General features: G+C 40.6%; 1 protein-coding gene across 1 annotated transcript; it reads left to right on the top strand.

Annotated features, from left to right (window-relative positions):
• The first annotated feature begins 10,211 nt into the window (after nt 1–10,211).
• LOC149830605 (transmembrane emp24 domain-containing protein p24beta3-like) lies at nt 10,212–13,465 on the top strand. The gene is made up of 4 exons (XM_090015494.1): nt 10,212–10,451; nt 11,479–11,665; nt 11,741–11,848; nt 13,067–13,465. Exons 1-4 carry the CDS (start codon nt 10,212–10,214, stop codon nt 13,198–13,200), a joined length of 669 nt encoding a protein of 222 aa, XP_089871620.1. The 3' UTR covers nt 13,201–13,465.
• The last annotated feature ends 2,596 nt before the right edge of the window (nt 13,466–16,061 follow it).

Genomic DNA, 16,061 nt, shown 5'->3' with positions numbered 1-16,061 from the left:
AAAAAAACTCGTTTGATAGTAGGGGGTTCGGGGGCAGCACAGTGGCGTAGCTTGGATTCATGTGAGGGGGCGGGGGGGGCAAACAGGGGTGTAGGAAGAAAAAAGCTCGTTTGATAGTCGGGGGTTCGGGGGCAGCACAGTGGCGTAGCTTGGATTCATGTGAGGGGGGGGGGGGGGGCAAACAGGGGTGTAGGAAGAAAAAAGCTCGTTTGATAGTCGGGGGTTCGGGGGCAGCACAGTGGCGTAGCTTGGATTCATGTGAGGGGGGGGGGGGGGCAAACAGCGGTGTAGGAAGAAAAAAACTCGTTTGATAGTCGGGGGTTCGGGGGCAGCACCCCCCAATTTTTTTTTTTTGAGATAAAATAAAAAATGGCTACAATTATTAATAAAAAACTATTTCATATGGACAAATCAAACTATTTGCTGCAGTCAGGGCTGGACTGGGCTAAAAAAAGGGATAAAAATCTATTTCATATGGAATCAGGGCTGGGCTAGGAATGGGCTTTTACAATATATATATATATATATATATATATATATATATTAACTGTTTCGGGAGGCAGGACTGGGCTGTTTGTCCCCCCCCCCCTCTGCCTATGCTCTCAAGCTACCTAAGTCACCACCTCAGATTTACCTATTGGGACGGGGAAGATAAGTAAAAATGTAAATAAAAGTTAGGGTAGGGAGATAGAGATATACTTAAGTTGCCTACCTAATTTTGTGCTTAAAAGAGATCAATATTTGTAGCCATATGTCACTATGGTCAATATTTACTTTTCTTTTTTGCATCTCAGAGAAGGGATCTCATGATGCTTCTTGGGCAACAACAGCCCTCTAGGATCCTAAAAGACCCATGAGTTAATTCTTAGGGACTCCTTTGAAATCCAAACTCATACGTTAGGGTACTCCAATGCACATTGGTATATGAATGATCGGCTTATTATTGGTATTATGACTTCTAAGACTTATGTGAAATGATTTTTGTTTATATTTCCTAGCAGGGTGTACAGTATGGACCACTAGATTTGGGTATGAGTTGTCCAAAATTAATCTATATCACTCAAATACTCCAATCGTTCCGTATCCCTTTATATACTAATATTAAAAAACTTTACAAAAATGGAGTCATATGTATGAATCTGCAAAGCTATGCGACATAGTTCACAGGTTTAATATAGGTGACCATCTTTATTTTGCATAGTACAAAAGTTTAATATATGTAACCATCTTTATTTTGCATAGTACAAAGATTTAATATATGTAACCATATTTATTTTCATGCTTAGGATCCTTTTTCCTTAGTGAGAGAAAGTAGAAAGAGAAAGCCGAGAAAGGGGTGGATAAGCTTGATGGGCTTGGGCAACAAAGCCGTGGAGGTCTGTAAAACCTGCCACACCATGCTTAAAAAGGTAGCTAGGTCAATGCCACAATTACCATTCTGATGGGGGAGGATAAGAAGGGAAGGCTGGAAAAGCAAAAAAGAATAAATAAATAAATAAATAAAACAGAGGAATAGAATGCCAACGGCTAGCAAAAAAAGCTCAGCTAACTCAGCAATCATTTTTAGAGCCAGTCTTCTAGGTCTTCTTTTCTTCACTTCCGTGCAGGCAGAGAGAGAGAGAGAGAGAGAGACCTCATGGTTTCAAATGAAACAATGTTTTTGAGAACATTATCAAGTTTAAGCAACCTTAATAATTATAGCAATTAGTAATTGTAATGGTGGTTTGGACATATTCGGCGAAGGCCTAATGATGCTCCAGTTAGAAGGTTGGAGAAATGGGAAAATATATTAGTTAAAAGAGGTCGGGGTAGGCCTAGGAAGACTTGGATGGAGATGATAGGAAAGGATATGAATGCTTTGAACCTCACCGAGGACATGGCGTTGGATAGAAATGATTGGAGGAAAAGGATTCATGTGGAAGACCCAAAATGAATTTCTTTTTTGGTTCATATCGCTGACCCCAATTGTTTTGGGATGAAGGCGTAGTTGTTGTTGTTGTTGTTGTTGTAGTAATTGTAATGGTGATGGTAGATAATATAATTTATTATATAAGGAGAAATTGTATTAACCATGTACTCTCTTATATGGATAAATCTATTTTATAAAGTGCCAACATAAATGAGTGGCCTAGATCTATCTAGGGTTTTTAATTCGTGTGCCGTATATCGCCAAAGCCATGAAAAGTGTGGATTTGCTAGTTCAATTGTGACCAAGTTATTAAACTCTAATATTTGACGTCGTCGTGAACTCGATACCATACCCAAAAATCTGGTCCAAGGTTTCACCTGGGTCCAAACCAAACCTGACCCATTGATAAACCTTTAGGACGAACCTAAGAATCTCATTGACCAACTGGGGCTCTGCTTAGTTGGTAGGAGTCGTCAGTGCACATCTCCTTGTGGTGGGTCATTGCAGGTTCAAAACCCAGTCGTACGTTGAATAATAATTGGTGGGGGTCTGCCTAACCCTAGTTTACCTTTAAAAAAAAATATCCTAAGAATCTCATTGAGGGTAAAAGCAGTAATGTTCAAAATCTCATAAATTCCATTCCCCTGAGATCAAACCTGCGAGAAGTATGACACAACATTGTAGAGCTGGTCCACTCTTCCTAGATAAAAAATGTGATCTACGTTTTCCTCCAAATTCATGCATAGACCACAAATGCTCGCTAATTGGAATCTTCTTTTTTCAGCATCTCTTTAGTTACTATTAACTTCCCTCAATTGAGAACTAAAGTGTTAACGCCCCCATTGGGCTACGGTTTATGCACCAAATCATTTCAGCTAGCTTGAACATTTCTCCCTTATATCTAATGGACTCCCAAACTTCGTTTACCAAGAAACCTTTTTCATCCAAACACACAAGTTTATCTGCCTCTAATGCATTCCTTGGCGCCTCCTCCACTAACTCCTTTATTATTTCAGGTACCTGCAAGGAAGGTTTAAAAATAACACACCTATCCCTATAAGGTTCTAGAATGACTTTATGAACTTTAATATGACTCAATTCTAAGTTCACTGTAAAAAAATTTATAACCCTTTAAAAGACGCACAAGAGAAAAATGGCCAACCCAATCATCCATTCAAAAACTCATCTTTATACCATTTCCCATGAACACTTTGAACTTTTAGACTGATTTCGATGATAACAAAACTCTCTAAAGGATTAATGGTTAAACCTTAAGTGTGCATGAATTTTAATTGACATTAAGTGCAGAAAATATTTATATTTTAGTGTAAAAAATTCCTTCAAGAAGTGTAAAAAAGATCATACTTCGAAATGAGGTGTTTAAATAAAAATGCAAAGAATTTACTAAGTGTCAACCCATGGAAAACACGTATCGACCCGTGAAGAGCCCAAAAACAAAAGTTCAATAGCAATATATGTCGACTCGCATGAATGACATGTCGAATCTCGGCAAACCAAACTCATACCTGCTTGAACTGAGCTCAAAGTGTCATCCCATAAAGATGAAGTGTCTGACTCATGAAAAAATCAACAAGAATAAACTTTCAGGATTGAAGCGTCGACATCCTTGAATGCCTTATCGACCTCTAGCAACTGAATGATTGAATATCTATTGAGCACAGAAGTGTCAACATCCGTAAGCAAGTGTCAACCCTTTCATCAATCAAAAAGTAAAATGTCGAACCCTGAATCTGAATGTCAACCCCTGAATCTGAATGTCAACATATACTGAAAAAAAAGAGCTTTGATCAATGTTGAAAATATGAATGAAGTGTTGACTGAGATGATGATATGTTGACACTCGAGGAATATATGTCGACACATAAAAAAATGTCAACATGTAAGAGCAACGTACCATTCTAATGGTTATAAATCCATTTAAAATTCTTGGCTTGTATACCCAATGAATCAAAATCATTCCCAAGTATTTATTGAAGAGGAAGAACTACAAAAGCACTGTTGAATCTTGAATCTGGCCCAGTCCAACCTGTTTCCATCCCTATAAACCAATCTCAAGCCTTCTTTCACTTTCTCTGAAACTTTCTAGATGTCATCATGCCTAATCAAACTCTGTCCCCATCACTTGAGAATCACAACAGGCATTGGAACTCTTAGGATCTCTCAAAGGCACTCTCTCCTTGGACTTGGAACCATAGTGACCAACGTTTTTTTTTTTTGGCAAAATCTTGGCAATAAAAAAATAAGTTATAAATTATAAAATTTATTTTTATAAGAAAATATTAATAAATTTATTTTAAAAAATACATGCTTTTTTCATGATAAATAGCCATTTAAAAAGTAAATATCATGTTTAAATCATGGTATTTATATTTTTTCATAAATCATGTGATATTTTGAAAAATCTAGCAAAAAATTGCCGAATTCATAAATCACAATTTCTCACGATATTTGTCACTATGCTTGGAACTCCTCTTCGCCTCTCTTACAAACTCATTTGGTAAGCTAATATCAGATGGCCACTTCAGCAGCTCTTCAATCCATCGTGGCACCATCAAGGCCTCTCATTGGAGGGAAATGGAGGTCTTTGGCGATGTGCCCCTCACGTTAGAGGCACGTCAGTCTCACTCTTTGTATTCGATCTCGAGGTGAGTTGTATGTCTCAAATGTCCCAAACGACATTTTCATGCAAGGTGTTTGGATAGGTTGATGTTGGAAAACTATAGGATGGACTTAGTTTCTCAACTTCCCACATGGTAGGAGTGACAATTCTTAGATATCATTTGATGTGGTTTAAATCGTGGTGACTCTTTAGTAGTTTGAGATATTAGATTTTAGCAAAGAGTACTTTTTCCTATGGAAAATTTTTCCCTCAAAACTGGGGATTGCAATATCATTGTATCTGGTAGTTTTGCCGCCTCCTAAAGAAAGGGTATCCAAGTCAGAGCTTGTCAGCGGCTTAGGTTTGTGTTTGGTATCCAAGAAATACCTATGCATGAAAATAGAATTAAAATGTCAACCCAAATATAATTTGGAGCTAAGACGAAATTGGTCCGAGTAATATATATGTGGGTCAGGTTAAGCAAAAATATGTATTTTAAATAATCTTTAAATTCAAATGAGTCAGGTTTAAGCTTCCATTTATCAATCTGATAAAACCCGAACCCGATTACCTTACTTGTGTTGGTTCAGGAGCACCCTGATTAGGGGTGTCAACAGGTCGGTTTTACCAGGACCCGACCCATACCAAACCCTATAGGGTCCAGGTATCGTGATAAATAAGAAGACCCGGGTCCGAACCCGAAGGTCTGATAATTAATACATAGAGCCGGATATAGTTTGTGAAATTTTATACCATACCCGGGCTTGACCCGAGTTCTGATTAAGACCCACAAATTTTCAATGTAAAAATGATAAAAATATTATTTTACCTGGTATGGACTGGGTCTGGTTCATGTACTTTTTATCGGGTCTGAATATGGTTTCTCTTATGGTGGGTCTGATTAGATCTGAGCCTGGACCCGCTACCCTACCCAAAAACCAGTGTCCAGTTTCACCTGGGTCCGAACCAAACCCGACCCATTGACACCGCTAACTCGACCCCTAACCCTGATGGATTGGATACTCAACCTGTTGGTGTTTGAAAGCGTGTTTTTTTTTTTATAAAGCATCCAGTTATCCAGAACAGGAGGCTAATCTTGGATATTGTGATAATCCTCCTTGACAAGTTTTTCATTGTACAGGACCGCTCAAAGAACAAACAAGCACCACTAGTGACGTCACCCACCTCAGACTCTCCTCTCCCTGCCCCCACTAAAGGAAAAGGTGACCAATTAATCCTTTACTTGTAATCACCATCTTTCCACATCACACGCTGACTCGTCTTAAACCTGACAAGTCAGCACCAAGTTCTCTGACGTGCTGGCGTTCGATGGGGCTGCACCGTAGCAGATCAATGGCAGGCTAGCCATGGCGGTTGAGTTGACCAAGGGCAACGACTTGGCTTCCCAATTGGGTAGAGGAGGCTTGTGGTGGTTTGCCGGTAGGCCCGGTACCACCGCCCTTGTTGGCCTCGCTCGTGCCCATGATCAAAGGTGCAGCCACGCAATCCAGGTCGGACTAGGGGTGGCAATTTCTGACCCGACCCGCCAACCCGCCTCTTAGGCGGGTTCGGGTTGGGCTTAAGCCAACCCGTTTAATAAACGGGTCGACCCGCGTAACCCGTTTATTAAACAGGTCGGGTTCGGGTTGGGGGTATGCCAACCTGCCAACCCGGCTGACCCGTTTAATAAACGGGTTAGGCGGGTGGGTCAACCCGCCAACCCGTCAACCCGCCAACCCCTAGTCTGAAATGACCATGATAACCTGGATAAGTGGTGGAGGATGAAGGCGTCGGTAGGAATATTCCGGTCGCCGCTGGACAAGCCCTTGAGGGAGCTGACGGAGGATGACATCTCGCAGCTCACGCGCGAAGATTGCCGGAGATATCTTAAGGAGAAGGGTCCGATTTTGCACTTCTCCTTCTTTTTCTCTATTACTTTCTTAGGCTTTCGGTCATAAGTAAGAAGAATAGATCGCCATGTTTGTTTCTCCGGCGATCGAGAGAGTTTTCCGGCGATCTTTTTCTCACTCTTTTTCCTTCTTTCCTCTTCTTCTACCTCTTGTGAAGGAATGCGACGACCGTCCTGGAACAAGTCTCAGGCAATTCAGCAGGTCCTCTCGCTCAAATCCCTCTTCGAGACGTGGCCCGGGAAAGAGGAATCCGGCTGCCGGAAACTGCTGATCAAGAAGCCCTCTCCGGGCTCATCTGGCGGACCGCGCCCGCTGGACGTCGCCGGAGAAGATCCCATGAACCATTCAGAAGTGAGCGTTCCTTTCATCCCTCAACTATTTTACGAATTCTTTCTCGCGGAAATCTTTTCTATCCAGATCGTACGGTAGGTTGTGCTCCTCGCTTCCTTTTTCCGTCAAATTTAAATTTATTTTTTATCGATTTCTTCTTTTGTTGTTTCGTTCTTGGAGTCGCCTCCCGGTGGAGAGAAGAGATGATCCGTACCGGCCGTGGCGCCGCACCCGTCAGCACCTCCGCCGCTCCGCCTGCCGGTGTTCTGCGCGAGGGGGCGGATTTAGATGGGGAGAGATCATCCGGAGATGCCGGATTCACGCAGATCTCCCGGGAACCCGCCAGAGATTTCCCGGTTTATTAAACCGGGTTGGCGGGTTACCCGTTTATTAAACGGGTTGGGTTCATGTTTGCCACAGCCGACCCCGTTTAATAAACGGGTCGGGTTCGGGTTGAGGTATGCTGACCCGCCAACCCGACCCGATTGCCACCCCTAGGTCGGACGGGTTGATGATGTCAGATGCCGAGCTGTGGAATATTGTCTGGTTCGCCACCTTTGTCTTCACCGAGTGACTCAAGGCTCATTAATGCAAGGGTTTTGACACTCATGGGAATGGAAACCTGACCAACCATGTATTAGCAATCTATATATGTTAGAGAGATACACGAACCTGAGGATGCATGATGCAGGTTTGACCCGCGAAATCATATCTGAACTAGATCAAATTTCATTTGGGTCAGGGGTCTGAGAATGGGTGCGAGTGAACTTATCGACACATAAGTTTTTATGTACCGGTACACATTGGGTTGAGTACAAACAACTAGCGTCTTAATAGGGTTATATATTTTAAAAACAGATCTAAAAATGAGACCAAACTCAACTAAATTTGATCAAGCTTTCGTTATGATTGAAACCATCAATCTGCATGAGTTAATTAATGGGTTCTAGTATAAACTGGGCCAGGCATAAACAAGTTTCAACTTAATTGATCTGAATTTAGGTTCAAGTTTGGGTATAACATAATTATAGACTTGTATGAGTTAATGGTCCGGGTATAAACTAGGTACAAACAAGTCCCAAACACGCTCCGGATCAAAGACCTAGTCACGTAACGTTGGCTAAGTCGGCCTTATTTACAATCGCTACTTGACGGTGTAAACCAGTGGAGCACCCCTTCCACCCAAGAAGTCACCCAGCTTCGGGTGAGCAAAAGCTTATCCTTTGCCCTCATTTATGTAAGGGGTTTGACACTCATGGTAATATAACCCAGACCTCCCATCCGTCTAGTGGCCGAGGCTTCCTCCACTGTGCCAAACCGCTTCGGTATTAGCAATTTATGTTACAGAGATACGTGGACATGAGGATGCAGGATGCAGGATCAACTCGCAAATCATATCCGAACCAGACAAATTTTGAGTTGGGTCAGGGTCTGAGAATGGGTGTGACTGAACTTATTGACGCATATAAGTTTATATATTTCGGTGCACATCGGGTCGAGTACAAACAACTAGGGTCATTTTAAAATCAGATCTAAAAATGAGACGAAACTCAACCCAATTTGATTGAGCTTTAGATATGATTGAAACTGTTGATATGCATGGGTTAATGGGTTCTGGTATAAGCTAGGCCAGGTATAAACAAGTTGCAACTAAATTTAATCTGGATTCGGGTTCAAGTTTGGGTACGACATAATTATAGACTTGTATGGGTTAATGGTCCCGGTATAAACTAGGTACGAACAAGTCCCGATCCCATTTGATCAGGATTTGGGTTCAAGTGACATGCGGCGGTAGCATGGCATGCGATGAGTAATTGAATCGATGTTTGCAGTACAGATGTTGTGCTACATTATGCCTGTGGACTAGAGGATGTTTTTGAAGATTTGGTTAAGAATCTCTCAATTCAAGATAAGAGTTTCTCATGTATAGAGCGTTTGGTACGTGCATGTGGGTTAGGGTTAATTCTTTCAAAAATCACATTAGGTAGTTTCAACCGTGTATGGTGGGATGAGACCAGAGAAGTAAGTGTATTGGCGTTAGTGAGTGATATGGGTAGTGTAGATCGCTAAAATATATATATATATATAGCTCTCAATGTTGTTGGATTTGATTGTTGATTTGGAGGGGTGTCAATGTTTGTCCCATCTTCATAGGTTGATAATTGCTTCCACATATTTGTGAAAAGTATTATAATTTCAAGCGCATGGAGACGTGGCCTGGGTTAAGTTGTTGTTCATGAGGTGATGTGTAGGGCCGAACATCCGTCTAGGTAGTTGTGTAGTACCAACTAAGGGTATTAATGGATCAGGTTTGGTTCTAACTCAAGTAGAACCAAATTTAGATTAGATTTTTGGGTATGGTATCGGGTCTGGATCCAAGTTTAATCAGGTCAACTATAAGAGAAATCATACCAAGACCCAATAAGAACTACATGGACCAATACTCGGTAAAATAATATTTATTATTATTTTTACATTGAAGATTTGTAAGTCTTAATCGAAACTCAATCGGGCCTGGATCTAGTATAAAATTTCACAAACTATACCTGGATTCATATATGGTCTGAATTCGAGTCTTAATTGGGTCTTCTTATTTGTCAGTATACCTCCTGTCGGGCTTGGGTAAACCAAATCCGTTGACCTCCTTAATTACAATCATCATTTTGGTAGTCGCATATGAAGTGATGGGCAGAACTTAAGTGTGTTTCCTTATAGAATAAATTATAAAGAATAAATATATAAGGTCTAATCAATGAAAACCATGAAACAAAAACAAAAACAAAAAAAATAATTGTAGCCACAATTCTCAGAGGTCATGCTCGTTACGTTGTAGAACTTGGGTCATGGAAAATAGGTACCGTACAATCGAAATCAAAGCTTAGTAACAAGGTTGCTAAGCACACGTGTGCCGGATAATCCGCAAACCAACCCAACCCGGGTCAATTATTAGACGAACCGGGTTCCATCATAATTTCTAACAAATCAGGACCTAAAACCCTGATCCAGACCAGGTCCAATGTGGGGCCGGGTCTGCCGGGATCCAAGCCCGGTGCCACCGCAGGGGATCTGCGCCCCACCAGTGTCAATTTAGTAATTTTCTTCTAACTCAGGCCCAAACTAAAACTGGTCTTGGAGAGGGCGATCGGATGATCACCATCACCTGAGAACGGCGCCATTGTTTCCATCCAACTCACAGAGAGAGAGAGAGAGAGAGAGAGAGAGTCGTACAGAAGTAGGTTTAGAAATCGTATAGAAGAAGCTTCGGGAATTCAATCTGAACGAATCGTAGCAAAGGAGCCTCGGGAATTCGATTTGAAGGAATCGCATCGAAGAAGCCTCGGGAATTCATATGTTGAGGGAATCGAATCGGAGTCTCAGGAATTTGATTTTCTCACCGATTTTCGTCATCGCTGCTTCGCTCTTCTTCGATTGGATCGGTAGGATGAGGGAATCGGTGGAGGAGGAGAGGAGGAAGCGATCGAGGCTCGTCTTCGGCCTCCTCGTCTCGCTGGGCCTCCTCTCGCACCTCTTCCCGCGGTCATTAGCGCTATCGGTCACCGTGAACGACGTCGAGTGCGTCTCCGAGCACGTCCTCTACGCCGGAGACGTCATCTCCGGGAACTTCGTCGTCACCGATCACGACGTCTTCTGGAAATCGGATCACCCGGGCATGGATTTCACCGTGAGCCTCTCTCTTTTCCGGGAGCAGATCAGGTCAATAACTGAATCTTCGGTTGTTTTCAATCCAATCCCTACCTCACGTCCACACTTGATGCAGATGTGCGTGGGCCCCAATCGCACAGTTTCGCAAGTGAGATGTGCGGTGAGGATTGAATATGATCATTGATCGGTTATCTAAAATATGACCTGATCTGCTTTCTCTCTTTCCCGCATTTTTTTGGTGATTTTGATGGGTTTTTGTAGCGAGCTGTTGAATTGTCGACTGCCTGGATTGCCATTATGTTTCCGTATAAATTGGCGTTGTTTTTATGGTTTATGATCTTTTTAGGGATTACTGTTCGACAATTTGTGAGAAAAGTAGATTTGATGGTATCACATATTCACATGTTGATTCCTTCTCCAATTCTAACAGTTCTCTTGGGTTGTTTTTTGGGCATTTTGCTTCTACGTTCTGTTTATGGTTTTTGCAGGTTGATTGCTAAGAAAGCGAGTTCTTTTTTTCTGTTTTGCTCTTAGAATATTTCATCCATGCCATGACATAAGATGACCCTCTTGAACGTTTGATAACATATGTTTGCAGTGAACCCATCACTGTAACATGTCCACTCTTTGTTAATAATCACGAAACTTTGACACATTAGAACACGTTTCCATGCTTTTAAGTTTTAACTCACTCTAAAAACCTTCATGTTCTTACAAGTCCGCTTTTCGCCGGAGTTCTTGGTAGTTAGTACTGCTGAGATGATCTATATAAAATTTTGCGCTTCGAATTTAGAATTGTGAATGCCAACAAAATTGACGGGACGTCACAAGTTTGAACAAGTTTGAAATCCATGGGTGGCGTCCCTTGCCGCTAGGTCGAAGCTGGGTGTAGTCCCTGGCAGGCAGGGGAGGACCTCAAGGCCAGCCAATGTGCAGTTGGTGATGTGGATTTTTTCTCTTGGATTATCGAGAAAAAAAAGACATTGTTGGGCAACATCGTGCTGCTAGGCTTTACACGTCTCTAAATTCCTCTTGGACGCGCGCAGGTGACATCTCCAGGAGGAACTGTGGTTCACTCCCTCGAGGGGACATCTGGTGACAAGTTTCAATTGAAGGCTCCAAGGAGTGGAACGTACAAGTTCTGCTTCAAGAATCTTTATTCATCACCTGAGACTGTGTCGTTTTACATACACATCGGTCACATACCTAATGAGCATGACCTCGTGAAGGATGGTGAGTGTTCCATGGTGATGTATAAAAGCATGCCTGTGATTGGGCTCATGTTTACTACTTAACCTGTTGTTGCAGAGCATTTGGATCCTGTGAATGTGAAGATTGCTGAGCTTAGGGAAGCGCTGGAGTCTGTTACAGCAGAGCAGAAGTACTTGAAAGCACGAGATGCACGCCACCGGCAGAGTAATCTCTCTCTATATATATATCTCTCATGCATGTTTTTGGAATAACTAGTAAATCATAAATTGATGATGACAATGGATCAGCTACACCACTCTTCACACATTGGGATGTAAACTGTTCAGATTCGGGCGGGGTAGGATGTAGCCAATACCAAGTCCGAGTAATCGGATGTGAGCTAATCGGACATGGATTTGGACTCAGAGCTAATCAGATTCAATTTTCTTAACGAAATTCCACTAATTGGATATAGAATCGGGTTCGATATCGGATGTATCTGAATCCATTGAGATTCATATTCACACTTGAGATCAAGTAATCAGATTTAGTGACAACCATGCTCCAGACGCGAGGATCGCATCAGAGCTGCCTCGGATGTCGTTCATCTTAAAATGAGCAACACCCATCAAAGCAGTGAACAAGCTCATTGTGAGCTGTTCATTTTAAACCATTCCGATGCGGTCCATCGGACATCTCATTGATACATGTTTTGGATGCCGTTCATCTTGATTTCAACAACATCCAAAAGTGCTCAATACCGTCAGAGCACACTCTGGCCTGATCACGCCTAGCTCCACACCTGCACCCCTCCTTAAAAAGGGGAGGGAGTGTGGGGGTCACTGATTGGAACGAATACAGTAACATGCTTCTAAAATCAAGCGATCGAATCCTTTATGTGACAGCCAACATGACATCGTTTTTTAGTGGGCCTGCATTCTATAGCTGTGTGGCCTATGAGATGTCAAATCTGTTCTACTCATCCCTATCTGCATACCCCTCTTTCAGATTTATTGATGCAAATTGTTTTGGTCAAATCTGACTCCATAGATGTAATCTGCATCATTCATTTAGTTTAGTAGAGATCGATGCTTAAATGGCTGAAATCCAATTTGTGTGCAGGATTTTTTTCCAAAAATTCATATTTTTTTCAAAACAAAATATGAACAAAGGGTTGTTTCTTGTTAATTTGACCATGCCGAATATACCTATAAGGTCAGATTTGTTTCAAAACACCTTGCATCATAAGATTTAAGAGGGGCATGAAGATGGGGGATGGCATAGGGGATGAGTGGAACCCAACTCATGAGACGTTGTCATGTACTGGGCCTCTACGACTCTTCATGATCAACCACCTGACATTAGCAGTCTCTCAATTCATTAGATCTTTGCCTTTTTGTTTTACATTTTAACCAAGATATCTGACTATAATTTGAAACACAGCAAATGATAGCACCAGGAGGCGGCTATACTCTTATACCGTTGTTGAGTACATGGCATTGGCAGTTGCGAGTTTACTTCAAGTTATTTACATCCGTCGCCTGTTCAGCAAGACGGTTGCCTATAACAGAGTCTAGACTCCGCACCATATAGTTTCCTTGCATGGTCATTTTTCAGCTTCCATTTGAAATAGAAGCCCATCTAATAAAACCAAATGTAGGGCTATTGCAAGTTCAATATCAATACAGCAGCTTGCAGCAGGTTTCTACTGAAATTTGGATTCCATTTTCCTTGCTTTGTTCACTTGGTTCTTGAATTGAGACATTGGCAATTGCGCCCTTTCGATATTGGTCTTCTGTGATCAATCCATCTCACTAACTTATCAAAGAAAAAATTGGAATCATATAGTTCTGAGTTGTGCTATTGTGCGCATAGCCTCGAATATTCAGTTTTGCTGCTATAGAAGAGCAGGAATGATAACGTCGTGCTTAATTTGCTCTCACTCTCTCTCTCTTTCTCTCTTTCTCTCTCATTGCATATTTTGCAATCAAGTTCACGTCTCTTAGGGGTCTATTATAAACATCCCCTTTTTTTTGCAAGGCAAGCTGGGAAATAACCACCATGGGATTCGAACTCCAGAACCAGAGATCAGATCCAGTACTCAGGCTGATCTTTTTAAGTATACTCGGCCCACACAAAACACGGAAAATCAATGTGTGAAACAATGACAGTCGCTACACGCAACTAGGGCTGGATGACAGGCCAGCCGCTCGCCAGTGGCCCATGGCCCGACCCAACAAAATATGGGACCGTGCTAACGAGCTACCTGCGGGTTTTTTATTTATATATATTGAAATCAAATCAAGTATGTGATTCAAAAAATTGATTCATCTTGGATCCCATCTATTCTTCTTTTGTGTTTTCAGAATTTTTGTTAAAAGAACCTATGACTTCAAGGAAATCAATGAGAAATATTGTGAATATACAATGACTTGCAACCCAGTCCAAATTAGGCCCATGGGCCAAACAGGCGGGCCACAAACTTTGCATTAGACTCGGAACTGGCCCGAACCAGTTGGCCAATGGGTCAAGCTTGACCACGCCCAGCCCATCAACGGCTCAGTTAAAACCATCCACTAAACGGGCTGGGCTAGCCTGGCTCACCCATTGTCCAGCCCTACACGCAACACGCCCAACAATTTCACTGTTTTCATGCAGTGATTTTCTGTGTTTTACCTGACCCAAGTACATTGTCAACTGCTCAGCCCAAGTACTGAACCTACTCTCCAAGAACTCTCAGTCCAGCCATTGGATCCAGGATAACCATCCTTAGTATTTAAAAGAAGTGCAATATTACAGTAAAATTGTGATGTGAGAAACCTTGGTGATGTTTTTAAGGGGAAAATGCCATACTGTACAGCTAATTTGACATGTTTTTCGAAATGTCTTATAATTTTCAATATTATTTTCATGTCCAAAATCCTAAATATGTGGATTTTAAAAGACTGTTTTACCCTTCACACATGTGAACTTATATATGTGAACTTCCTCCCAAATATGTGGTTTTTGTTTGCAAATTAGTCTTTCTCATATATATATATATATATATATATATATATATATATATATATATATATATATATATATATATATATATATATATCTGATCTAACATAAAAAAAACTTTTGTTTTTATAGTCATTGGAAAGTTGAAATAAAAGACTATAATTTTCATGTTTTAAGTTAGAACCGAAAAGTCCTCTAGGGTTTTCGTTTCTGAGTTGCAAAACTGAAATAAACACATACTATTCAGATTAGAACAACCAAACATTATATATTCAGAGGATGTTTTGAACCAAAAAATAAATGTTTTCAAAAAAAAAAAACTAGATAAAAATATCTTTTCAACAATACCTCATTCACTGAAAAGCGACAAACGGGCATTGAGATACAGACCTGATAGCGTTCTCAAAACAAGAGATGAACAAGTGCAGTTATTTTTTCTATCTTTTTTATTATATTTTTTAGTCACCTGAACAAAAAATATGAAAAAACATTAAAAAAAAGACAGATTAGGACATTAGCTTTCCAATGCCACCAATAATACCTTAATCTAATGAACGGTTGGTGAGAAACTTCCTCTGAAAGATAGACTATTCAATATAGGTAAGGATGAGAAAGTCTGCATAAAATGAGGAAGTCCGCATAAAATATACGCGAGGATGGGGAAGTCCACAAAACATATACGTGAAGATGTGGAAGTTTGCATAAAACAAGAAATTTTGAATAAAACATATTCATAAAATGATAATGTCCATATAAAATGAGGAAATTCGCATACAAATAAGTATGAACATTCTGTTCAACTCAAACATCAAAACTTCGCAAATATCTAACTAAATTTGCATATATCTCAGAAGTTTGCATAAAAATAGGTATGAACATCCTGTTAAACTTAGAAAATCATATGTATTTAAGAGAAAATTGCATGTTTAGGAGGAAAATTACATATATATAAGAGGAACTTTGCATATATTTAGGAAAAAATGCATGTATAAGAGGAACTTTGCATATATTTAGGAGAAAATCACATATTTAGGAGGAAGTCTGCATATATATAAGGAAAATTGCATATATAAGGGGGAAATTTCTTATATTTGAGGAAATCACATATATTTAGGAGAAAAATTACATATATATTTTTTGCAAAGCAGTCTTTGTTTTCATATTTGTATCTCCCTGATCCGACTTCAATAATGTGTTTTTTTTATAGTCGTTAGAAGGCAGAGACACAAGCCTATAATTTTTTTGTTTTGAGTTAGAGCCAAAAACTCCTCTAGGTATTCTTTTTTTGAGTTACAAAATCAAAATAGAAGGTGATCCTGGTGGCATTGGAAAGCTAACTACTCGATTTGTCTATTTTCTATTTTTTATTTTTCTTGATTTCTAGTAAAATTGGCCAAAAAATAGCATAGAACAGACAAAAAAGGTGCAGTCG

This window comes from Nuphar pumila, chromosome 8 (assembly GCF_984573655.1).
Source record: "Nuphar pumila chromosome 8, dmNupPumi1.hap1.1, whole genome shotgun sequence".
Lineage (NCBI taxonomy): Eukaryota > Viridiplantae > Streptophyta > Magnoliopsida > Nymphaeales > Nymphaeaceae > Nuphar > Nuphar pumila.
Note: the sequence above shows the minus strand (reverse complement) of the source record. Positions and strands in the feature narration are given on the sequence as shown.